The sequence below is a fragment of the Sylvia atricapilla genome, chromosome 23 (genome assembly GCF_009819655.1).
Source record: "Sylvia atricapilla isolate bSylAtr1 chromosome 23, bSylAtr1.pri, whole genome shotgun sequence".
Classification (NCBI taxonomy): Eukaryota; Metazoa; Chordata; class Aves; order Passeriformes; family Sylviidae; genus Sylvia; species Sylvia atricapilla.
The window spans coordinates 6,955,821-6,981,669 of NC_089162.1; the positions used below are offsets into that span (position 1 = coordinate 6,955,821).

Here is a 25,849-nt window from a genome sequence, read left to right on the forward strand (position 1 = left end):
GATTAGCAGCAGCGTTTAAGGCTCTGTTAATGGGAGAACCTGAATCAGGGAGGGTGACTTAATGTAAGATCCCACTTGCTGATTAGTTTAAATCTTCCTTCTTTTGCTTAATGAGATTTGGGTCTTAGGTTTTTATACGTTGTTAAGTGATGTTTATAAGCAGTTTTACTCCAGCTATTGCAGTTATCAACACCTTCAAAGTTTCCATGCACTTTCCAGCGCTCACAGGCATGGGAAGCTCTTCCAGCTCCTGCCTCTAATCGTGCACAGGCAAAAACAGTTCGTTGGATTTAATTTCACTGCTGGCAATGCTGAGAAGGTGTTTGAAATGAGAATACTTATTTCATTCACCTGTAAGCCAGCACTGCATATCTTCCACGTGGGAGACATAATGCAGGTTTTTGTTAGGGTTTTTTTAAGCCTGAATCGTGCTTTAGGATTGAGGGGAAAGTGTGTTTTCTTGCCTTGTACTTCAGTTGTTTTTGAGAAGCCTTTGTGGCATGGCCAGTGGGTGTGCTGCCTTTCCCCCACATCCATAAAGGAGGTGGTTTCTTATCACCTTCATTGTGTACTCAGGTCAAACCTCAGCTCAGGAAGCAGCAAGGGTGAGGGAGATTTATTAGCAGAAGATGAAGGAGGGGTCTCAGTGCTTGCAGGGTGAGACTGGGCACTGTGACGCCAGGGATGGCTTGTCTGGCCTGTCTTTTCTATTATTGGCTCCCTAATTAGGGGAACTAATGAGCCAGGGCGGGGGAGTGGTGCTCCATGTTGGCGTTGGCTGGGCCTCCCAGGAACTTGTTCCCCACCAGAAATGTCGTGGCCATCACCCAGCCTTTGATAGGTCTGAGGTTGTATCAGAGGCTGATTTTCCTGGCCTGGCTCTAGTGCTGGCAGCTGGGAGAGCAGAGGGAGGGGCTGAGGTGTCCCCCTTTGCAGCCGGCGTTCCGAGGGAGCTGCACATTTGCTGCAGCACTTCCATGTCTTCTCTGACACAATATGTAGATTTATTCATGCTTAATTGGAACATGTGAAAGTCTCAAATATGTAGCCCATTCTGTTCTTTTTAGAGAGAAGCCACAAGTGACTAATTAGTCCATTTGATCATCTGGATGGTATTTATACATATTTGTTCTTCATTAGCTTGAAGACCTGTGAGTCACATCTGAACTGTGCAGTTGCTTAATCACATTGATCAGAGCAAAGTTGAGTTTCCTTTGAAAGTTCTGGGAATTTCTGAAGCCATGACTCTGCCATAAGAACCCTCGCTGTTCACTTTTTCATGGGTTTTGCCTTGCTGCTGTTGCTTTCATGGGAAAGAGATTCCCTTGTTCCCATATCTTAATTTTTAAGCACATTTGTCCCATTTCTGGGCTGTGCTGCAGTGGTTGTTACCCCTGAAGTTATAGCCCATTTCTCAGTATTACTGGATGATTTTTCATCCATTTCTTGGGGTACAATCGTCCAGCTTTGTGTTTTGGGAGACTCCTGATCTAGGGAAGATGTGTGCCCGGGCAGAGCAGCAGATCTGCACCCCAAAGGACATGGCCCTCGTGGCTGGGTGCAGAGCCAGCCCCCTCCTCTCCTTGGGGTGGCTTTGGGGTGGTTTGTGGGGGTGTGATGGGAGGCAGGGCTGTTCCCAAGGGATGGTGTTCCACTCCAGGCTTGTGCTCAGTGGCTTTTCGAGCGTCTTAAATGAGGTTGATGTTTGCTGGCCTGCTTCCATGCTCACGGCTGAGCCTTGGAGCTGAACAGCAGGAGAGAAAAATTGCCGTGGAGGTTAGAGACTTGGTAAGTAATGCAGTGCCAAGTGTCAGCTTTTGTGTTTCCTCTCCTTGTCAGAGAAGTCAGGAAATGTGCATGGAGTCAAGCTGGATTTTTAAATAGCAGCACACACCCAAGCAGCACAGGAGGCTGCGGCTCTCCCTGGAATGGTGCCTGCTCGGGAGAGGGAACAGAAAGTTACAACCCTGATAAGTAATAATTTGTGAGACTGCGGTGATTATTAGGTGGAGAGTGAAAGTGCTCACTCCAATTACTGCAAAACCACCTATCAAAGGGTTTGATTGATTGAAAGATCAAATACATCCTGGTTGCTTGTTTCCTTCAGTAGATTTTACAGGTTTTCCTCAAGGTTTTGTCTTGTGCTAGTGATCAAAAGATGTTTTTTTTCATCGGGTGTGTGTCGTGTTTCCCATTACAGTCCCACCACGCAATTTGGTAATTGATATCGAGAAGGAAACGGCCGTGGAGGGAGAGGAGATCGAGCTGAACTGCACTGCCATGGCCAGCAGACCAGCCACCACCATCAGATGGTTCAAAGGCAACAAGGAGCTAACCGGTAGATGTGTCCTCTCAGTCCCTTGCTTTGTTCAGGAAGCTGAAGTGATTTATGTAATGCTGGGTGTTTGTTCTCTGCTGCCAGTTTAAGGGGAAAAAAAAAAAAGAAAAAAAAGTACAGTGAGGTTCTTTGAGCACCAGCTGAGGAACAAAGGACTGTGTGGGCAGAGAGATTATTCCCTAATGCAGGGGGCTGAACTCCATTTGGTCCTCTGCCTACCTGCCAGCCTCGAGTGCCGGGTTCTGGAGTCCTGCTGTAACTGCAGGTGACCTTGAGGAGCCCAGAGCTGTGCACTGAATTCATTTCTGCATGGCTTGTGTAGCTTTCTGCCCTGTTTCAGGTACGAGAGGGATCATCTGCGCTTTGGGCTGTGAAGATTTGCAATTCACCTTCACGTCTAGCTCCCTTGTTTGTAGAGCCTTTTCCCTGTGTTCAGTTGAATATTCATCTAAGATGGGTTTCTCCGACTCCCTGAAGTCTGGTGGCTCCCAGTACTTGCACATTCAAGTCACTGACTCTGATTGCATGTGACACGCTGTTAGTTTAAGTCTGCATGTAGATGTGAGCTTGGTTGACAACACCTTTGTGCTTTAGCCAGTCTGAGACACTGACGGACTCTCTGCAGAAGTCCAGACTCATTACTTCAAACCCACCCCCCTGCAAGGACAGGATAAAATCCTCTCTTTAAGCCCAGCACTTCAGAGCATTTGAGCAGGCCACACGCTGGGAGGATGCTGATACAGGTGGGATGCAGAGCTGCTGCCTGGTGAAGTGGTGCCCTGCTGAGTCCCAGCGCAGGGAGTTAATGATCCTGTTCTGGTTCCCCTCCCCATACCAGGGGGCAAAGTGGTTGTCCCTTTCTGCCTGACCTGTCCAGCTTCTAGACTGAGTTTTCTTGTGTTAGCAGTCAAATCCCAGCTTGGAGTTCTCTGGGAAGAATGCTGAGCTCCATGTAATATCACATCACCCTGCTCAGTCTCCAGTTAGTTTTTTAATGGAGTAGAGACTGAAACACTTGGCTGTGAGTTTGTGAATGACAGGAAGTGTGGCTTTGCCCACGGGAAAGCTTTTCCTCCAAATATCAAGGGGTGTCTGCGTGTGTCACCTGTTTCACTCTCATATATTATACAGCAATATTTGGTGTCTGGAAAAGCTCTGCTACAGAAGTTACTCTTAGCATTTTGCCTGTGAAATTTTAAATAAAAAGGCACAGATCAGAGTGGAGCTGCGCTGTCAGCAGGTGCTTGCTGAGTTCCTGGAAAAATCCTTTTTCTCCTGTCTTGTCTTGTCTCGTTTTGTCTTGTCTTCCTGCTCGTTTCCATCACAGCATCCCTCAGGCAGCGGGTCCAGGGCTGGGCTCCCCCCTCAAACACAGCACTGCTGAATTCTCCCACCTATCCATACTATTTTTAATTAATTCAATCTGTTAAATCACTTTTGTAGCTAACTGTGGATTCAGAGTGGGAGGGGATTTGTAGCTCATTGATTTAAGGGTTTGGGGATCTGGGGATGGCGTTAATCGTTGCAGTGACATCGTGCGGACTTGGCCGGACCCTGGCGGAGAGGAGTGGGCTGGGTGTCCAGAGGGAGCAGGGACAGGAGGGAAGGTGGCCCGGCTGCGGGGTGCTGCACCCCGTCCTCAGTGCCCTGTGTCTGTTCCCTGCCCCAGGCAAGTCGGAGGTGGAGCGGTGGTCTGACATGTACACGGTGACCAGCCAGCTCCTGCTCAAGGTGGGCCGGGAGGACGACGGGGTCCCTGTCATCTGCCTGGTGGATCACCCTGCGGTCAAAGACTTGCAGACACAGCGTTACCTGGAAGTTATGTGTGAGTAGCAGAACCTTTAATTCTCTTAATATATTAAATTGTGCGCTTGGGAGTTCAGGAGCCGTTCCCCACACGTTAGAATTTCAGCCTCGATGAGGGTTATATCCTGTTACATACAAATCATAATCACAGTGTAAGGTAACACTTCATGGGTGAAGCCACGACTTTCCCAGCCCTCTGTGATACCATAAATGCTTGCCTTTGTTCTCTGATGAAATAACTCGCTGTACATAGAATTTGCATCAAAGGTTTCTGGCCGGGCTTTTTAATTGTCAGAACAGATTAAATCTGAGTATTTTTCTTCTAGCAACCTGCTTGTCTCTGAAAAGTGCTTCTCTACTCCCCCATCAAAGCAACTGGCCACCGTGGCAAATGTACTGGCAAAACCTGGGTATTCTGCAAGAGAAGGCCAGTGTTGTGCATTGTGAACATAGAGCATGGACTGGATTTGTACATCAGAGTGTGGAGTTCTGTGGAGTCTGTAGTAGCAGCAGTGATTGAAGCCAGCCTATTTCCTGTACTGCTCTGACATGTTGGTTGTTAATAATGCATCTCACCTCCCTTAGGAGCTGCTCCACTGTACATGACAGCAGCAAGCAGGTGCCTGAAAATATCTGTGGTCCCAAATGCACCTGGTGGAAATTTTGGAGCTGTGTACATGCGTCCCTGTGTTGTGAAACATCTCCCAAAAGCAAAGTGGGATGGTCCCTACAGCAAGGCCATGTGCTTGGAAAACCAAGCCCTGAGACAATTTAAAGTCTTTGTTTTTGCAGGGCCCCTTCAACACTGAAAGGAGGAGAGGAAGTTTTGTATTAATTTATTTCATCTGCTTCATTATGTAGTTTCATTATGAACATCTTGGTTACAATTCTCATATCTCTGAAACTAGCGGGAAGTAATGTTCCTGTAATGAGGAAAACAGGAATGATCAGATACTGCCTAAATTGACAGATACGAGATTTCTTGTGACTGTGCTAATGTGTAATTCATTTATGCAAACTTAATGTCCATTAACATTTCTTGTAGAGCTCCATTAGCTTTAATAATACATTAGCACCTTTGTGAGGCTTGATCAAATACTTAACGGGGAAGAGCAAAAAATGCCATCTACCCTGTTGTGTGAGGGGATTGGCACTTGCTGGGTTGAAAGGGCGTTGGACAACCTTGAGGCTTCCTTTCAGAAGTCTCTCTGGAATCCTGGTGATTTGATGGAATAGGAGAGAGCCACTGTTTCGTGGGGGGAAAAAAAGCTAACATTTTTTCTCTTCTTCCTCAAATAAATCTATTCTTTTTGGCCACTTTGGCTTGCAGCCTCAGGGGTTGCCCAGGCGATCAGGGCAAAGCATCCCTAAATCACAGCTCTTTGTTCAGCTCCTGAACAGGTTTCTGCCCTCATTGCTGATTTTTGCGTCTCCTTGGACTGTTCCAGAGCTGTTTGGGGGAATGAGGCACGGAGCCTCCTCGAGAGGGAATGGGGATGAGCAGGAGAACGGAGCTCAGACTGGTTTGGTTTTATGTTCTGAATTAAACTCTGAGCTTGTTAAAAGTGATTATGTTCCAATGTGGGGACTTGACCCCGTTAGCCCAGGCTGTTCCTTGAGTGGGCAGCAGCAGATGGCCAGAGAGGAGCCCCAGCCCAAGAACTTGTCCTGCATTGTGACCTTGTGGCTCCAGGACTTGATGGGCTGGAGCACAGCCAGACACCTGCATTCCATACCTGCTGCAGGGCTTTAGCTGAAAGAAAAGGCAATTTCAGAGCAAACTCCTACCCTTGAGCTTCTTCTGTCTGACAGTGATGATTTGTTGGCCAGTGGGAGAGTGTGGGCAGGAGGAAGAGCCTCTTGTCCTTCACACAGGCGTCTCCATCAGTGCTCAGCCCTGGGGGGAGCTGGGGCTCCTGCACTGACACCTTCTCCATTGATTTTAGATGTGGAATGTGCAGCAGAGTTTGCTTCTCCAGCCTGCCACTGTCCATGGCATGTCCCTGCAGGCAGCCAGCTCCCAGGTCTGTGCTGCAGTGACACTCAGAATCCCTTGCTCACCCCGTGTGGATGGAGCTGCTTTTCCTGCAGCAGGTCAGTTACCTGGGCTGTGTGTTCCACTCTCTGCACTGACATCCTCTCCCCACAAATCCTGCCCACTCCTCTCGCGGCCACAGCGGATCCGCCCCTTCAGAGCATCAGCAGGGCACAAGAAAATGTTTTTCTCAGCAGATGTCGTATTTCTCTGCACTTAATGTATCCAACTGGAGCATGAAATGTGTTGGGGAAGGACAGGAGGATGATGGATGGAGGCTGTTCGGATAATGAGGTATTTTTTGTCTGACTAAATTTCAGAATAGGGAGATATTTTTTCCGAGATGCAGCTCAAAAGTTGTGGGGTTTGTTCTCCAAGAAAAAAGCAGAAAACAAGGGTGTTAATTTGCCCTACTCGGGGAGTAAGCCATTTGTTACAGATCCACCCTGGCACAGCACGGCCCCGGTGAAGTTTGAGGTGAACGCTTTCACATGGCTGTAGGGTGTGTTACTGAAAAGAAATCTCTGCAAACAAGCAGTGCACATGTGTGAAACCCTCCCCTAACACTCCTGAAAAGCAAAGCAGGGTTGGACCAAGAGTGCCGTGCACTCACAGTGGCCACAACACTTCCATGCCTGAGGAATATCCTCAGCCCTGTGCTGTGGCAGCCACAGTCTGTGGCACTGGAGTGGAAATGTCCCCAGGTCTGCTGCTCTCTCTGTGGCTCAGATCCATCAGTGAGCGATGGGAGACCAGTGCACTGGGTGTAATTTTAGAAAGGAAATGAAGCAACAAAATGCATTAAAATATCATTAAGGAACTGAATGGAACCAGATATTCTGGGAGACGTGCGAGTTGAGCCCTTGCGGTGCGTTTGCTGCTCTCACGACGTGACTCTGGGAGTGAGCGTCAGAGCCTGGATGTTGGCCTTTTCTCTGGGCAGGATTTTTGTCCTTTTCTGAAGTTATAATTAACTGCACATTCATTTTTGTAATACCTACACGTGTACCTTTTAAGCCTGCCCCAGTGGAGTCTTGTTGCAGCCTCTGCTGTTGCGATAGGAGAACTTCTTGTGCCCAATTATGTCTAAAACCGGCCACATACGTTTCCTGCTGCATCTCCAGTAATCCTTACATTTCCGCCCAGTACAAATATTAATTGCATAGTTTGCAGTGAAGTTATTAACATCAATGTAATTTATCATCTGGAGATCGCTAAAAGCGAATAAATGAGTTGTTTTGTTCAGCGAGGTGTTGACCCCTTCAGAAACTTTGATTTAAAGCTATTTTTCTTCTTTTAGTGAATATGAAAAGCACCACAATCAGCCGAGTGTTCAGTTATTTGATTTTCTGGGGCATTAGCCACTCTTGTTTGTGACATTTCCCAGTTGGGTGCTCGTTTGTGAGCTCATTAATAAGATTTTCTCAGAGGAATGTTGTTGGGAGCACGGAGCATGTGGGGCGGCCGGGGCTCTGCCATTTGCAGGCATTAAGCAGCAGAGTGTGCTTAAATATTAAAAGAGAAGTGTTTATCCCCAAAATGCCTGTCGGGCTCTGGCATTCCTTTTCCCGCAACAAGCAAAATGATTAAATTGTTTTTGTTAAGGGTGAATTTTGCAGAGTCGTGTTTGGGGTTGACAGGCTCTTCCAGACAAGCTGTGATCTGCCAGTCCTGCTCATTCCTTATTTTAGACACGAGATCTATTTATTGAATAGATTTCTGTATTTTGGCTGAAAATCAGCAGTGCAGCCTCTCGTCCTTGTCAGAGGTGAGGAGCAGGCAGGGGATTGCCAGGCTGGGCTGGCTCTGATGCAGAGTGCATTCCTGATGAGCAGCCCCACTGGATTTTGGAATAAAGGTAGCTGTTGTTTACACCTGAGGATCAGTGTTAACTTTGCTGACTTCTTTTAATATTGAAAAACACGTTTTCCCTGCTCTTCCCCAAGTGAGAGCAGAGACTCGCACAAGGCAGTTTTTGAGCAGCTCTCTTGGGCACAGAAGGGAGCAGGGCTGAGGAGCTGGACGGAGCAATGCCCACCTGAAGGGAGGTGTGTAAAGCGTTATGTGGGAAATGCTGAGGCTGGATTTACCTCCAGCGGGCAGGAGCACGGCTTGGCCCACGGATCCTGCTCCCAGGGATGCCATCTGGCGTCAGCTTTGCCAGGAGGTGCGTCAGCAGTTCACGCAGGGATCAGTAAAGGATTTTAAGCTTGGACCCGGCGCCTCCTCTCCTGGCAGAGGCCAGAGCCTGCTCGGCTGAGTCTCTGGCAGAGTCCGTGTTGCCAGCTTCTCTTGGCTGGGGCCTGGCGCTGCCAAAAACACCACGTGCTGCTTTCCCGGCACTTGGGGAGAGGAAGCCTTGTGGCTGTTTGCAGCCTCAGCAGGGAGCGTGTGCTCTGGGAAGGCTGGGCTGGGTTGTTGGCAGGGTGGTCAGCGAGGGTCCCGCGAGCCCCTGGAGCATCACGGCGCCCCGGGCACACGAGGAGCCACGCTTGCCAAACCTGCCCAGTGCAGGCTGTGGGGCAGTGAGCTCGGCTGCCTGCAGGTCGTGGGCTGGCCTGATGAAAGGAAATGGGTGGAAATAATAGGCTTAGGCTTTTGTAAGGCCCCGAACTCGGTGTAATGTTTTATCTCGGCTGATTAATGACATCTAAGCATTATCGATGAAGTGCATGTTTAAATGGATTAAGAAATCACTAACTGGCAGATCTCAAAGGATAGTCATTAGGGAGTAATCAGCAGTGCTGGTATTTTTAGAGGGAACACAGGGGCCTGGGTGCTTGGCCTGATGCTGTTCAGCTGAAGCATTTGAAGTTCTTAAAAAGTCACTGTTAATAATCTTTGCTGATGGCACAGAAATGGGGCGAGCGGCTAAAAAAGGAAGAACTGGGACAAATGCAGAATAACTGGAGTGGTTTGGTGAGTTCCCAAGCACGGAGCGTGAGAGCTGTGAAAGTCAATGGGTGCAGGATTCAGTGGCTGTGGCATCCTGAGGGGAGGTGAGGGTTTTGGGGTGCGTGGCCCCTCCGGGGGCTGCAGCCCCCAGCCCTGGTGGATGGACACGTGCCGTGCCTGTTGTGAGAGAAATCTCATCAAATGCAGAATGGCTTTGTAATAAGTTTTTCAAATTGGCTGCTGCTACAGTGTAACCTTTAGATGACTGGTATTTAACCTTGTATATCACTCTGAGCTTTTGAATGAATTTAGCTTAATAAAGGTGCCTTATTAAATTACGAGGCCTTTTTTTTAAGCCACTGGAAAGAGGCGTAGTAGGAAATAGCTGTGGGTTGTTGGGTCTAATTGGCTGCCATGGAGCATGCAGGGCCTCGGGTGCACAGATGCAAGTGTTTATTTTTATGTAGCAATCCAGGGGTGTGATGTTAAGAAGTTCCAAGTTGAGGATTTCAGGGTACTGGAAAGCACTTGGTAGTGAAAATTGCCACTTCTTGCCTCATGTCCTGTGTCACCATCCGAGGTGGTCATCACCCCACGTTACAGAGCGCAGACATCGCTGCTGGCACGTGTCCCTTGTGACAGGGCGGTGGCAAAGGGCTGGAGCAGGCCTTGGAGCCATCAATGCTCTGTGTGTGTGTGCTGCTAAATGTCACAGGAGCCGGGCTCGGGGTCCCACAGCGCTCGGCATTTCACAGACCTGCACTCGGAGTCCATAATCTGCAGGAAATACACTGACTTGCTGTGAGGCAGGGTGTGAGCACTCAAAGTAGGATTTAAGATTGTCAAAAAGCACATCCTTAAACAAAGGGAAAAAAAACACCACTGCTCCTCCAGATTCTTGAGTGAAATTTCTTTTTGCATGCCACGAGCCTGCTGCCAGCCGGTTCTCTGGAGTGTCCAGCCACCCCTCTGAATGCTTCAGGCTCACGTGCATTTTCCTGAGTGCCCTCTGTAATTCCCAGCATGCTGACAAATCCTTTGCTGTGGTAACTCCCTTGGGAAGCTCTTGGCTTCAGCAGCGCCGGTACATGTGCTGATAAACTGTCCTGTCTCAGGTGACACCTCTGCAGTGCCTGGATCCAGAAGAGATGTCCCTACTGCCATCATCAGTCCAATGAAGCCCATGGGGCTGGAAAGTGCCAGTGGAGGGGCTCCCCCAGCTCGGTGGGAGCTCAGGGAGTTGGCAGTTTGTTCTCAGTACAGTGAGCCTGGATGTATTCCTCCTGATTTCCATAAGTAATTGTCATCAGTAAACAGCTCATTAGAAATACTAAACTCACCTAATGGCAAGGGGATGCAGCAGGAGAGGCAAACAGCAAAAGGTGTTTCAGTCTCCATGTGCAGAGTAAACTGGGCTGAGGAGGTTTCCTGCTCCTTGCACAGCATGGATATAAGCCCCATCCATGTTCCTGGGCTGGTGGTGCTGCCACAAAGCGCATGAGGAGTGGGGAGCAGATGGCTGTGGAGGTGGGAATTGTGGACGGGAGTGGTGAGAGCAGTGCTGAGGATGTGGTGGGTAATTTATTTGCTGCACGACACCAGGGTGAACTTGTCCTCCCGTGCTCCTTGTGCAGAGCTATTCACTCCAGGGCTGGAGTGCATTTCCTGCACACCAAAGCTGCCCCATTTCCCGTGGGACTGGGACTTGTCCTCTCAGGGTGACACCCCAAAGCGCTGCCATCCCACAGAGCTGCCCCACCCCAGCCCACAAGGACAGCCCAGTTCCAGAGCTGCTGGAAGCATCTGTAACAGGGATTAGTTGATGAAATGTTGTGGTAGAGTCATCTCGGGAGAGGATTTACTTGTGTAGCTTATTCCATTACTGAAAATTATGAGAGTTTAAATTGGTTAAATCCTGACACACGGGTTTTTTTTTCCTAATCTCTATTATTCCATAGGAGGCATGTTAATGAGTTAAACACAGTTAATAAAATGCAGCCAGCCAATATTTTGGGTAGCAGTTACTCTCAGAGGAAATAGAAACATTTAAATGGTTTCAACCTTTATGCATACTGATTTTTTTTCATTCCTTTGTTCCTTACAGTTGAGTAAATTCCTGAAAAATATCTATGGTTTAATGGCACTTGTAGCCTTGAATTGATTTCCTGCACTGATAATGTTTTAGCTACAGCTCAGATTGCGTTTTTAATCTCTGTTTCAGTCATGGGAGGTAATGAATTTTTTAATTGTGGACTCTAGGTTTGTGGTTCGGCTCCTTTTTTTCCTGCAGGGTCTTACTAAAGTGTTTTTGAGCTGGCTCCCTAACTATCGATGCTTTAATTCTCTGTTTATTGTAGGATTTAGAGGCGCTTCGTCTGGACGAAATGCAGCCTCCTGTTGTTTGCACAGGGGCAGCAGTGGCTATGGTTCTGTTTGTGTCTCTAACGAGCATCTCTTGTCCAGCCCAGCGTGTTGACACTCCGGGGTTGTGGTGCAGGAATCGCTGGCACACCACAAAACCCTTCCGTTCCGGCGTCTCCTCGGCGTGGAGACAGATGGGTTCCTTTCAGCTGGAGCGAGCTCGGGATGAGCTGAGCAGCCCGAGGCCCTTCCCGGGCAGCACGGCGGTGCCACGCGGGACGCGCGGTGCCCCCAGCTCCACCCTGTGCTGCCGCGGGCCGGGGGGAGCGCGGGGCACCCGGGGCTCACAGAGCCGTGTTTTGTGTCCTGCAGATAAGCCTCAAGTGCGGGTCTCTCAGAATTACCCCTTGCAAGGCCTGACGAGAGAAGGGGAGCCGCTGGAGCTGACGTGCACGGCCTTTGGAAAGCCACAGTAAGTTGGACCCTTCCCAGGGATGGCCCGGGGCGGCCGGTGGTGACGGGACGTTGCGTGGCCACTGTTGCTGTTGCCATTCTCTGCTGCGAAGACAATGTCCCAGAGTGAAGGGGAGAGATGCTTCCTGCACCCAAACATCTGCTGACCACTGAAGACACCTGGTTTGATTTGCATTTATTCCTGTGCACCGAATGGCCAAGGGATTTCCACTGGAAGAGCTCCTAGGAGAGCTCTTCCTTGCCGCCTTGCAGCAGCCTTTGGGTGCACAAGGGAAAGGCTCCCAACTGGACACCTCTTCCCCCAGGGAATGGCATTAATCTGCGATTAATCTTGGGTTTGGTTAATCTGAAAAAGCAAGGTCAGGGGCTGCAGTTGTGGCCCCAGGAGGTGCTGGTGTGTGGACGCCAGCCCGGCACCGCAGCGCTGAGCCCCTGGGGAGGTGGGATGGATCCCCAGGTAAGGCAGTCCATCCCTCTGATCATACTGTGTGATGGTTTTCCTCCCCCTTGGTGCCCCGTGTGGTTTTTATAGAATACCAGTTTTATTCTCTCTCCTCTTCTTGCCAAGCCCTTGAGGCTTTCTTAGGCAGTTGAAGAAATTTATGCATCAGGAAAATCCTGGCAAGGGAGGGTAGATTTTCTCACACTTTCATTGCTGTTCTAATTTAAGTTTTGTCGGCTTTATTTTTTTTCAAAATACTTTCTCTTCCACTTGGATTTATGGCTGTCAAGTATTTACTATCCTTCTTTATTTTCATCATGTCCATAAGATTTCTGCAAACATCCCTGAGATCTGTCAGTGCCTCCCTGGCCGTGTGCCCAGAGCTGGGGTGTGGGGAGCTGGACCCCGTCCAGCTCGGTGTTGTGGGCACCCAGCGCTGAGGAGGCTCAGGCTGCCCTCATCCTCCCTGGTAGCCTACATCCCCTTCCACAGTATTTTCCTGATTCCCATAGTACTTGCTCGATTCCCACTTCCCAGTTTGTTCTGTTGGGCACGAGGCCAATCCCTTCCCTGAGCATCAGAGGCTGGCACGTCCCTGCTGAATTCCGTTTAGTAGCTATTCCCTGCTCAGAGCCTGCCAAGCCCCTCTGCATTCCTGCTCCCCTGGTACCTGCAGTGCCTCCCATTTGCTATCAACTGGGAATCTAATGAACAGGCTTCTCTACATTTTTTCCTTGCAGGCTATGAGTAAGACATTCCCATGTTAAATAGGACAGACACATCTCCCTGGCAGCTTGCCGCTGCACGTTGCGTGGTGCTGGTGATGTGCTGGGAATTGGCTTCTCTAGGTCACTTCACCTGGGTCTCCCGAAGCTAAGAAAATACACAGTAAAATAATGAGCTGGGTCTGGCTCCATCTTTTTAAGACAAAGAGGTTTCATGAAATCTTTTGCAGAGGTTTTAGGTGAAGGGGGAAGTTTCTCCAGTTAAGCGAAGTAGTTTCTCTGCAAAATTGGGCAACATAAATATTGGGGGAAGGAAGCTCAGAGGGGCAAAAAGACCAGAGAGGAGAAATTTCTATTTGGTATTAATACAGATATTAACACAGACACATCCCCCTAAAACCATGACAAGAGTGGGAAGATGCTGCAGTGGTCACCTGTGGGGCATCCAGGGACACACTTCTCTGAGCAGCAGCTGCTGTGTCATGTACCAGCTGGGAAACCTGGGGACTCCACAGCACAAAAAGCCTGAGCCATGGGATACCTCTGGCAACAAGAAGTCCCACTTGCCAGCCTTGGAGCCAGGCAGGCTGAGAAATGCTGTGCTGCAGGAAACTCCCCTTTAAGAGGAGTTGAGTGGCTTGAAGGATGCTGGAATTTTCTTGGTGAGAAAGAGCTGGTCTGTCCCCTCACTGCTGCTTGAAGACATCATAATAATAGATGCTAAACACCCCCCGAACTCTAAAGAACCCCCCCAAAGCCCTTCAGCACCTGATGTCTCTACCAGCTCTAACAAACCAGGCTCATTTCATTCCCTGGATGGTGCAGACCCCCTGCCCAGGTGGGTTCCATCAGTGTGGGCTGCAGGAAGGGGCTGCCAGGCGGGCAGGGGAGCAGGAGAAGGGCTGGAATCCCTCCGTGCACAGCACAGCCCCTGCTGAGGTCACCAGGTCCCTGGCAGCTTGTGGAAGGGTTGAAACTTGACAAAACCTTACTTGTTCTGCTGTCCAGCTCTGCCCTCAGAGCACCCCGTGGATGAACACTGAGTCTGTAGCCTCAGAGCTTTCAGGTTTGCTGAGTAAGCGAATGATTAACCACTAATGAACTTTCTTCCTGCTTGCATTAGTGTTTTCAGAAAATTTAAGCTCTGGATACAGTTTCCTGTTGGGTTAAAATAAATTTAAATTGAGGAAGCCCGACAGCATCTGGGCTTGAGTAGTGCAAAAAAAGTATGTGTTGTTTCTTTACAGTTTTTCTTGGTTTGGGCTTTCTGTCTGTGGATGAACTTTTGAAGATGCCATCTTGACCATAGGAAAATAGTAATGTGACTGTTTCTTTTTCTCCCTCCTCTGTAGGCCTACGGACATGAGGTGGTTAAGAGTAGATGATGAGATGCCTCAACACGTTGTAGTGTCTGGTTCAAACCTTCTCATTAGTAACCTAAACAAAACAGATAATGGTACATACCGCTGTGAGGCTTCCAACGCGGTGGGGAAATCACATGCGGATTACATGCTGTTTGTATACGGTACGTGAGAAAAACCACCGTTCTTCTAGACTCGTTTACACCTAATTGCAACATGCCCTGCTCGGAAAGCTGTGACAGAACTGAACATTTGCTCGATGCCAGATTTGCAGGCAGCTCCTGAGGGCCCGAGGCTGTGCTGGGCTGGGGTAGGGGCTGGGAGAGCTCTGGGGTGCTGCTGGGGCTCTTGGTGTGTGCACAGAGCCTGTCCCGGCTCTGCGGAGCTCCCACCCCGTGCTGCCAGGTGAAGCCTCAGGAAAAGCCAGAGCAGGGGTGTGGGGAGAACTGTGCAGTTCTCCTTGGACTTCTCAATGATTTCTTGTCCTTCTGGTGACACCTCCAGTGGCCTGAGCAATGGTCCCGAGAGGTTCTGAGCCTTTCGCTAGCAAGTGAATCAGCCAGCATCCCCAGATAATTACAAACCAGTAAATAAGCTGGAGGAATGAGATGCCTTCAGCCTGTCAGTGTGGCTGGGCAGACACTAAAACATGCCTCAGCATCTTCTAAAGCACTGTTAAGTACCTGCTTTAATTCTTTGTTTCCTCTGGGTAACTTTGGCATTGCTGTAAACCTCATGCTCCTGCCATGAGGTGTTGCATGGAATGGAGATTGAGGAGGCACTTGCAGAGCAATCCCCCAGTCTAATGGTGAGCTGTTCCTTGGGCTGCCTGTTTAAACCTCCTCTGTTCAGGGCGGTTGTGTGTGGCTGGGCTGAGTTCCTGGTGGGTCTTGGTCCTTTCTGACCTGAACGATGCTGTGGTTCCACTCCGATGGGACACAAACTTGGTTTGAAGTTTGTTCCATGCAACAGCCACCTGAAGCTCTGCAGTCTGAGCTCTCTGGTAGTTGCTCTGATCCAGTCAAAGAGTGGAGAGCCTCCCATACCTCTCCAAATGTCACCTCTGCAGGAGGGATTTTAAGCCCAGTCTTGGAAACTCACCTAAAGACTCAAGGTGGTGACAGCTTTGAGCTTATACAAAACTCATGTACCCCATCATAGAAGTAGATTTTCTAGTGCCTCTCACTCCACAAGACTCCAGTTTACAAAATGAAGTCAGATACACATTTATGGCTGGAAATTTGCATGCTCACAATATGAAAAACCCACTTGTTTCCATCAGTGTTGAAAGAAACAGTCAATGTTGCAGAGAGCAGAGCAGTTGGAATAGGACACAGGCAGCTCCCCAGGAAATGAAAATCATGAAAGCTGCTGCCACAAAGCAGCCGTGGGGCAAGTGTAGTTCTGTGCACCCATCCTAGGCCAAGGCAGGGCTGGGGGAGCCTCCCAGTGTTACTGACCTGAGGTTTAGAGCTCGTGGGAATTCTCACATAATTACTCTGCATTTTGGATGTGATCAAGAAGAGACAGCGCAGAGCTTCCTTGGGGTTGCTTCCTCTCGGGATTAAATCCCCAGGAGCAGACCCAAGAGAGCATTACTTGGAAGGAGATGCAGGTTCCCGGGAGATGGAGTTCTGTGGGTCCCAGCTTAGGCATCTGGCAGATGTGTTGCCCATGTAGAGGAAGGCTGCTCGTGGGCAGAAAAAGCTTTTATACACCCCCTCATCTCCAGTCCAAGCTCTTCTGGGAGCATCTGGACAGCACAAAGAATCCTTTTAACCCTTGATTTAGAAGGGAGAATCCAGAGTGGGGAGGGAGTGGTTGGGCTGTGGCCACCAGCTGAAGCCTCCTGGTGCAGAGCCCAGCTGCTGAGGGGAGGTTCAGCATGGGGGTCTCACCCCACTGACTGGTGGAGCACTGCCACCTCTGGCCCCTGGCGTCTCTCACCAGGAAAAGCAGCCAGTTCCCCAGCCCCGGGCTCTGTGTCCCGTGGGCACGGCAGGAGCTGTCCTGCCTGGGGCAGCTGTGGCTGCTCGTGGTGCAGAGCTCCCCAGGCCACTTCAGGGTGGGGACTGGGGGGCTGCAGACACGGAGCAGGGTCTGGCACAGCCCTGGGAGAGGCAGCATTCAGGCAGCCCCGTTCCAGAGGGACATCTCTGCAGATCAAGGGTTTGATGTGGCTTCCAGCAGCTGAGCTGTGCCCGACCTTCCCAGCTGCCCACGTGGGATGGGGATGTATGATCACATTGACACACACTGGAAACATGCTCGTTTCTAAAATTCATTTTATGCTTTTCCTCCCCATGGGCGTGGGCAGATGCATTTCTAGAAACTTCCAGCTCCATTAGCACTCCAGCTTTTTCTTTTTTTTTTTGCTTTAATGGAGAAAGAGCCCGTGGCACAGCCAGTCCTGGGCTGGTCAGCGTGAGTCTGGGGGCCCTTCCCCAAGCTGCTGTGCCTCAGATGAGGGGGTCCCCACTGCTGCTGTGGGTCAGGAGCAAGAGAGAAGCACAGGGGCTCAGATCCTTGGGATGCAGGGGAAAGACAGTGACTGCTCATAGCACAGCGAGCTATGAGGTGATGTTCCTTAACTTTTGGGAAGTCAGATGGAATATAACAAAGGTGCTGTATATAATTAAAGTTCAGATATCTTAATTAGGGGATCCAAGGGAGCTAGCTCAGAGATAAAAGAGTAGCAGATGTATTAGTGAGGAACAGCTGACGTGCTACGGAGGAAACCTAAAATCAAAAGCCCATGAAAGGTTTCATGCTCTATTATTGCCGAATGAATCCGTAGTTCAAAGTCTTTCTGACTACTTAGCGCATTCAGTTTGATCATCTGGGCATTGATACATATTTTTTCTTTTACATCTTCTCATATCTACCTTCTCCTGCCCCATAGTTTTGATAAGGATGTGTCCCTGTGTGTAACATCAATCCCGTGACGAGCAGCAGGGTTTGAATCTCAACAGGTCCAGTCCATCTGAGAAATGGTCACAGAGAGAAACATCTCATTAACGATGCCCTAGTAGCAAAAACAAAAGCGTGCAACTGAAATTGTCAGAAAAATATTGACTTTTTTTTTTATTTTAATTAAAAGATCTTGGTGGAATTCCTCATACCTGGAAATTGATATTCAGCAATGATGTTGTCGTTTCTCTGTATTCCCTACCATCTTTGAAGTAGTTTTTAACATCCTGCTGCCGTGTGTTTATAGATGCAGAGCAGTGAGGTTCACGGCCCTGGGAAGACAGTGAGCTCTGTTGGTGTGCTGTTAATGTTCAGGCTGTGAAGCACAGCAGGGCCCCTCACACAACCCTCCCACCTGGGTTTGCAAATGTGTCCCCAGACAACCACCAAGCACCACTGTGTCTCTCCTTGTATGTGCAAACTGGTCTTTTTGTTGTGGAAATCGTGCAGTTTATTTTCCTTATGCCTCTCCCATTCCATTTCTGTCTCTCATTGACTAATTTATGCTGGGTTTTATTTATTTTTTTTAGCACTGTAGAGGGCAGGGTGGGGAGAGGCTGGGGCCAGGTTCTCCAGCCCGAGTAAGTGTGGCTGGGGGACCTGGCCCCGCTGTCCCTGCAGCTGCTGGGCTCTCCCCTGGGATTTAGCCAAGGAAAGGCCCCAACCCCTGCGCTGCTTCTTAGCATCCTTGTTTTCCGCTGATTGACCGCTGTTGTGTTCTGCTTGTTTTTTTTCTTAATTTGCTTTTTTATTATTTTCCTTTTTATATTTTATCCAGATCCCCCCACAACTATCCCTCCTCCCACAACAACCACCACCACTACCACCACCATCCCTACCACCATCACAGGTATGGTACCTTCATAACCATTGGAAATGTCCTGAATGTTTATTGTCTTTTATGTATATAAGCAGAGCATGAAGCCTGGGGAAAAACAACAAACCAATCGCTTGAAGTATATTTTTTTTTTCCATTAAATACAACCACCCACAGCAGGAGCCCTGGTCTGGCAGTTCGATGTGTCAGCCTTGGATGTTCCTGAAATGTGGGAATTGTCATGGTAGGAAAAGTGATTGATTCAGTTACTGGTGGCCAACATTGGGTACTTCAAACATAGGATGCCAACAGCCTTCGAGCTCCCTTAGCACGGGCAGTCGTTTCAGTCTCCATCCCGTCAGTATCAATTTCTGAGCAATTTATACAAAGTTTGGTCTTGGGCAATTCAGTTTGCCTGATGTGACTCAAGATGCTTTTTCTCATGCCAAGGTGTTGATCTTTCTCTGTGATAAGCTTCTCCCTCGCTCTCCCAGAAAAGGGAATTCCACCAGTCATTTTTATTGAGTGAATGCCATCCATAGGCCCCTTCTTGAGGAGCTGCCTTTCAGCTTGTGAGATTTTCCGTGTCTTGCGAGAAAAGATGAATAAAAACAACCAGCAAGATCATGACACCTCTTTCTGACACATCCTCATACCTCCTCACAGACCTGACTCATCAGGAAAACCCTTCTGATTTATTTGTAACCATTCGCATTGTCATTTCTCTGACCTTTCCTATTCCAACCGCTGCCTTTGCTTTTGCTTGCTGCTCTTTTGTGGTTTTGGTTTTTTTTGTTGATGGTTTTTTGGGTTTTTTTTTGAGGCAGAGGTGACAAACGGCAGGTGAGGATGGACCATTGAATAGCTAATGGCACACCGTTTACTGTTGCTGTAAACCACCCCTTGTGTAAATGCCTTCACGTTTTATTTGCTTTTATGACGCTGCTCAGCTGACTCACCACCCTGCCCGGGGCGTTTCGTGGCTTCTTTTCCTTTCGAGGTTTTTGCAGCCAGGGGCTGGCTCGGACACGAAGCCCGTGTCCCCACGTGCCTTTCCCCACCACGGTGGCCACCGTGGCCCTGCCAGCGCTCGCCGTGCTCTGCTTCCTCCTGCAGGTGCTCACCGGTGACCCACCTCCGCCGCGCATCGCTCTCCCCGTCCCCGCGCTTTTGATTCCTGGACTTAACCCGCTTTCGTTTCAGAGGAGGTTGGAAGCTTTCTCAAAGCCTCCCTAAGAGCTGTTGGCAGAGAAGCTCGGCCGCGTGTGTCCCACGGGGAAGTGCTCACAGGTTTCTTTGTTTGACGGTAATTGCTCGCGCTTCCAGCGAATTTTGGAGAGCTGAAAGGAACAATGTGTCTTGATGCTTGGATAACCCCTTCAGTTAATCTTGGTGCCTGCAAGCCGTAATGACTGTCCTTTTTCTGGGAAGTGGGTTGTTACCAGCTGTCACTTCAGGGGTTGCCCCAGCGCTGCCCCCCAAAGCCTGTGCTGTCCTCGCTTGTCCTCACCTGCTGTGTCAGGTTCCACGGTCACGGTGGTTGGTTCTTCCCAATAAACAGCAGTTTGGTTGTTTGCTGTCCTGCTGCGCGTGCTGCAGCTCATCTGTGGATGCTCAGCAGCCTTTGGGCTTTCCTTCGTGTAGTTTTCCAGCTTTTTTCTATTAAAAATAAGAAGAGGAGGGAGGTGGTTCTTGCAGTTGGAAATGGTCGTGTCATCAGCCTGACAGAGGTCCCTTGGGGTAAGGAGCACGTGGCTGTCCAGCGTTGTTCTCTCACCTTTGTTTGCAGTGGTGGAGGATCTCAGACTCTGGTGGCAGAACCCATTGGGTCTCCATTGCCTTCTTGATGCTTTTCTGTGTTGGCTTTGAACTGCTGGGGAGGCCGGAAAAGTAATGAAACTGTGATCTTGCTCCCTGATTCCAGCAGTTCCTGCTCACGATTTGTCGGAGGAAGATTCGCTAATGCTGATAAGAGAAATTGTTATTTTCTTCCCTGGCACTGAGTCCTCTTGACATGTGTCTTCCCATCCTCTGCCCACGTTCAGTGTGCTTTTCCCACCCAGAGCAGCCGAGGCTTCTCCTCCCTCAGTCGTGCAGAGATGTGCATGTGTCTCCTCTCCAGTCAGTGCTCAGGAGCACGGAGCCACAACCAACTTCTGCCCTTCAGTATTTAACAGACTCTGTGGCTGGAAAAAATCAGGTCAAATTAACATAATCTCTAGAATTACGTAGCAGAGTAGTGTTGGAACACTTTTCAAAGCCTGGAGAGACACCTGATACCTTAATTCCTGTCCTCACCCAAATGCTCCAGCGTTCTTCCTGTCTGACAGAGGAGAGGTGGAGCCAGCAGGGTGTTCTCTGAGCTGCTGGCAATCCAGCATCTGGAGCCATCCCCGTGGAAGTCAATCCTTAGGATGAGGTGGGCTTGAAATTTTTATTTGAAATTTTTATTGGAAGTTTTATTTTGCTTTTCGACCCCTACTTTTAGTATAACCCTGACCTAGATCATGTCCCCTGGAACCATGGAGTAGTTCTGAAAAACAGTTATCTTGCTTTAATTGAATAAAACATGGGGAGAGAGGCTGCACTGAAGCAGTTTCTAGCAGGTGACTCTAGAAAATTCTGCCCTTGGAGTTGTCCTTTTGATTTATTGGTTCAGGGAGTTTCTGGGGGAGCTCTTGGAAAGCTGACCTGATGCTTTCTCCAGCGAAGGACAAGCTGAGCAGTGGTGAAGTTTCCAGACACCATGACCTTTAGAGCTTTCCCTCTGTCACTTTAGTGTAGGTGCTTGAAAAGATTTCCAGTGTGACAGCTTGATCTTTTCCATGTATCCTCCAACAGCATTGATATTCCAGCCATCCTTTGGTGTTTCAGCCGTTATCGCTGCCGAGCCCTTTTTTATCAGTTAAATTGTCCTTGTGGCTTTCTTCATTAAGATGTACAATACGATACAGCAGAGCAAGCGGCATCATTTGAATTACCCTGGAGTTGCTCCTTGAAATGCTGGGCTTGGGCAGCTGTTGTTTCCTGGGAAATAACAGTCCTTAATCACAGCCCAGCCTCATCTCGGGGCACGGCGCAGTGTCTGCCTGCCTTTCCCAGCCTCCTGCTGCTGCCCACCTCCCAGGATCCTCAGCATCATTCCTAGGTGCACATTTGCATTTCCCACGCTTTCTCCACAGGTGGAATTGCACAGGTGTCTTGGCAGCAGTTCTGATGAAGACCTGGGGGTGACACGTGCTCATCCAGCCCTGCAGCGGAGGCTGCTGACTCTGCAAAGGCACTGCTCCCCATCCAATGCAGCAGCAGGCTGGGGGCTCCCAGTGTCCTCCCTGGAGTGCCCATTTAGAGCATATTTTAAGTCCCACTGATCCCTCGGAGTGGCGGGTGTGGGTGTATTTCAGGGGGCTGTAACATTGCAGGCAGTGGTTTTCACTTCAGAATTCCCTGAGATTCTCCTGCCCCCTCAGTGAATACGTGTGGAAAGCACCAGACCCATCCTGTGGAAACAGCTCTGAGTTCCTTCCCGAGGCTCAGGATTTGTACGAGCAGGAGCAAGCTGTCTTTAGTTTGGAGGTGTGCAGGAGCCAGTGGGCTCCAAAGCAGGAGCTGAGAATTGATGCTGAGTTGGAATATCAGCTCTTGAATCCCTGTGGAATTCTCCTGTCACCCCGGGGGCAGGCACTGTCTCCTGAGAAGCACACCTTTGTGCCACCCCAGGTGCCTTAGAAATAATGGCACATGGAAATGTGAACTCTGTGAGTATAAAGAGTAGGAGGTTTTCAGAGCATTTCATGTGGCAAAAAACTTCCTCAAGAAAAATTATTTTATCCTCCGTAGGAGTTTGTCCTTTCCTAAATACAGCTGGTGGTGTGAAAAGCTGCAGGTGCAGGGGGTTTATTCCAGCAGTAATCCCAGTGGCTGATGGGCAGGAAGAATGCAGTCCCAGTCATCCTCTTCTCAGATTTCCTTGCAGTGGGTTTGTCAGAGGCAAAGAGGCAGCGTGGGGGTCCCTAAAGCTCTGTGTCCTGCCAGGACTGTGACATCAGCTCAGCTATGGGCATTTCTGCCTGAAGTGCCCATCAGCTCAGGTGCTGACGTGGAATTTAATCATAAAAACACATTTTCTCCCCAGCCAGCTCAGAGTAGTCAGCTTCAGCTCAGCTGTCTGGACTCTCTTACAGTCTCTGGGTTTTCCAGGGATGTGGAGGTGCCACCAGGAGATGGCACGTCAGCAGGAGCAGCCAGGGCTCCCAGTTTGTTCTTGGCATTCCCAGTCCGCTGTCAGGTTGTCTCATGTTCAGGTGCTTGATGCCACTGTGCAGGGACGCAGCCCAGGGATTTGTTCCCCAAATTATTTATTATTTAACTTCTGCGTTCTGTTGAAGGTTCTGCCTGTCCCTGGTAAAATGTCAAGTTAATTTAAAGATGATTCTACGCCTTTCTGACATTTTCATCCAGGATGTGTCCGCATTAAAGGGGCTAAAGGCAGAGCTGACAGACCTGGGACAGAAAATAAAATGAAACAAAATTCAGTCTTTCAGTCCCATGTCCAGTCAGTAGTAGGCAGGACCTGTCATATGTGGCTTTACCTTTGGTGACACAGCATAAGATCATCTTGCTGAGCAGAAGCGTGGGGTGTGTGTAAGCTTGGGCTTGAAATCAAACCCAAATCCTCCCAAATCTGTATGGAGAAATGTGCAAAAGCATGGCTGGAGCCACTGTGCTAATTTCAGACTGTTTTTGTTCCTGTCACACACAACATCCATACAGATTGTGATGATTTTTGTGAAACATCTGGTCCACTAATCAAGTTGTCTCCAGGGCCCATTGCAGCACACCTGGACTGGAGCACTCAGCACCAGGCTGGAGCACTGTACGGAGCAGATCAGGGGGCTTTGGAATGCAAAGGAGATCCCCATCCATCCTTGAGGAGCATGTGGTGAGGGAGAGGATGGATGTGCCACTGCGCTCTGGTGTTTGAGCCCCATCAGCCCTCAGCTTTTCCATTGCTGTGCTGGTGTCCCACAGAAGCTGGATCCAGGGGAATGCCAGGAAGGGTTTTGTAGGCCTTTTCATCATCCCCAAGGACCTGAACCAAAGCAGTTTGCAGTGCTGCATGCTGTTCCCTCAGGCTGCTGTGAAGGCACAACGTGCAGGAGTTCACTCGCCCCGGTCCCTACATGTGAAGTAGTCTGGAAAATCGGGGAGAAGAGGAGCTCCACGTGTCAGGGATCAGATTGGCTTTTGGTTTCAGTTCAGATGGCAATTTAAAAAGCAGTATATTGAATGGACATCTATGCTTGCTAAAGCCTCTTTAAATTTAAAAGGTAGCAGCATGTTTGGCTGTTACTTTGTGGATGTGCTGCTGTAATTCTGTGTGTGCTCCTCAGCCCCAGCACCGAGTGCCCCTGCGAAGCTGCAGCACTGCAGCTGCAGCTTTCAACCAGGGGAATTTAATTTTGCTGCTGGGGTTTTAATATTCCTCCATCGTGCTTGTTCTGTTTGAGGCTAATGGACTAATTATGGCCAAGTTTAAAGGGCCTGGTCTGTCACACTCTGCAAACAGTTTGAAGTTGGAGAGAATCCATTTGAGAAAACGAGGAGGCTCAGTGGTGGAGCTCATAACTCTGAGCAATGTTGCCCAGCTGCCTCCACGCAGTAATTTTATAAATATGTGTGTGTATATGTGTGTGTGCCCTTGTGTAGCTGCCTAATGAGGTGGTGAGTGCCTAGAGCTTGGGTGTCATCTGAGTTGTCTTAGCTGGCAGATATTTATTTCTTACGGCCAGTGCTACACAGAAATCCCCATAAAGTGAAATTTGCAGCTTTGTAGAGGCCAATAGTTACTCCCTAGGGTACCTTCTGTAACTATAAACCAAGCCTCTGAGGAGCTTTTGTACATGAAGATTTTGGAAGGCTTGGCATTGTTCTGCTTTTCCTGAACAGCATGTTTGGTTCTCTTCCTGATTGGCACTGGGAAGAGAAACCATGATATTAAGATAGAAAATCCCACATGGAGTTGAGTCTGTTTGGTTATGTGATTTCTGCCTCTTGGCTTTGCTGCACCTGGTAAACCAGCCCATTCTTCATCACCAGCTTTCCATTTTAAATTATAGCTATCAGCCTTGGGTGATTGTGTAGCTGTTCTGCATGTTGATGGCTTGGGACCAGAAGAGTGCTTTTTTGTGATAGCAGAGCCTTTCCTTTGCTTTGGTCAGCATTGGTTAAGTCAGGAGTGTTATCAAAGACTTCTTGTAGGTCAGCATTTGAGGAGAAGAGATGGTTTTTGTTGTAGGACACGGGGCAGAAGGCTGGTCCCTGGGGTGCTGTGTGCCTGCTCTGACATGGAAGTCTGGCTGTTCATGAAAGCAAAGCAGAAGCTGGTGGCACACAGCCAGGATTCAGGAAAGCACCTTCCAAGTCAGCCAGAAGTTTCGGGTTGTGTGAGCAGCAGCCTTGCAGGGCCGGGATGTCCCTCCCGGGTGAGGAGTGGCAGTGGAGGGGACACACAGGGATTTACAGGGATGCACTGGTTTGGTCACAGCACCAGTGACCATTTCCTCTCCTTTGCCCTGTGATGGTGCAGACACTGTCCAGTGTCTTTAACATGGGATTGTTCCCTCCGGAGCACTGGTGTGTACAGCCCTTCTTCCCAAAGAGGAGTGGCACTGGACAGGACTCCCCAAAAGCTCACTCTAAACTTTAACCGGTCTGTGTTTCCTATTGCAACCATCCAAACCATTTGCTAATCATAACTTTGTCATTCCAGCTGCAGCCAACATGTTGTTTGACGTGGATATTTGTTCGCACTTACAACCGCTTGAGAACTTTATTTTGTGTAACCTGTTGGTCTCTGTCCCCGGACGGGGAAGCGAGATGCACTGTCCAGTTTGCACTGTTTCTTGACTAATAATCTCTTCCAGCACATCAATACAAGTTTGCTTCCAGCAGATTCTCTATTTAGTGTAAAAGCTGACATAACTTTTTCTATTTCAGGAAGACAGTAAATTGAGACTATTTATAGATGCCAAGATGCTATCTCAGGAATTAATACTCAGTTTTAACAACCCCTTCTAAACAATGGCTTTCCCCCCACCTCCACCACCATTTCCCCTTCTATCATTTGTTTGGTTAAAACAAAGGGGATTGCTGCCCAAAACCAAAGCAAAGCCCTGCTCTTGGTCTCCTTGGTGGCTTTGGAAGGTGTCCCTTACGGCCCCCAGAGCTCCCACAGGAGAACGAGGTGGCTGGCCTCCTTGAGGGTGCCTTAGATTTGGTTGCCAAGATGAGCACAGCCTGTGTTGGCAGTGGAAACAGGCTAATGATGGCTTGATAATCTGTTATGCAAATCTTGGTGCAGTTTGTTAAACTGCAGGGTTTATTTGTTTTGCTTCCATAATTAAAGCATGTAGACCTTGTATCTGTAAGTATTGTGTATTCCTTGTATGATTCTTGTCTCTGCTGCTGCTTCAAGAATTCAGCCCTGGGCTGTCCCTCAGCTAAATTGCCAAGAAACAGGTCCTCCTTTTTCCACTGCTGCCTCTGCCCACGCAGGGGACCCGTCCCCGGGTTGTCTGCCAGCATGTCACCGAGGGGAAACGCCGCTGTGAATTGTCTGTCGT

General features: G+C 49.1%; 1 protein-coding gene across 6 annotated transcripts in view; it reads left to right on the forward strand.

Annotated features, from left to right (window-relative positions):
• CADM1 (cell adhesion molecule 1) overlaps positions 1–25,849 on the forward strand; it is a 133,786-nt gene that overhangs the window by 91,171 nt on the left and 16,766 nt on the right. For 3 of the 6 annotated variants that reach the window (XM_066334840.1, XM_066334841.1, XM_066334843.1), the window contains exons 4-8: positions 2,201–2,338; positions 4,008–4,163; positions 11,808–11,907; positions 14,429–14,601; positions 18,186–18,257. In XM_066334840.1, the coding sequence (XP_066190937.1) occupies positions 2,201–2,338; positions 4,008–4,163; positions 11,808–11,907; positions 14,429–14,601; positions 18,186–18,257 (639 nt within the window). The remainder of the gene's footprint in view (positions 1–2,200; positions 2,339–4,007; positions 4,164–11,807; positions 11,908–14,428; positions 14,602–18,185; positions 18,258–25,849) is intronic. The other 3 variants (XM_066334842.1, XM_066334844.1, XM_066334846.1) reach the window with 1 other exon arrangement.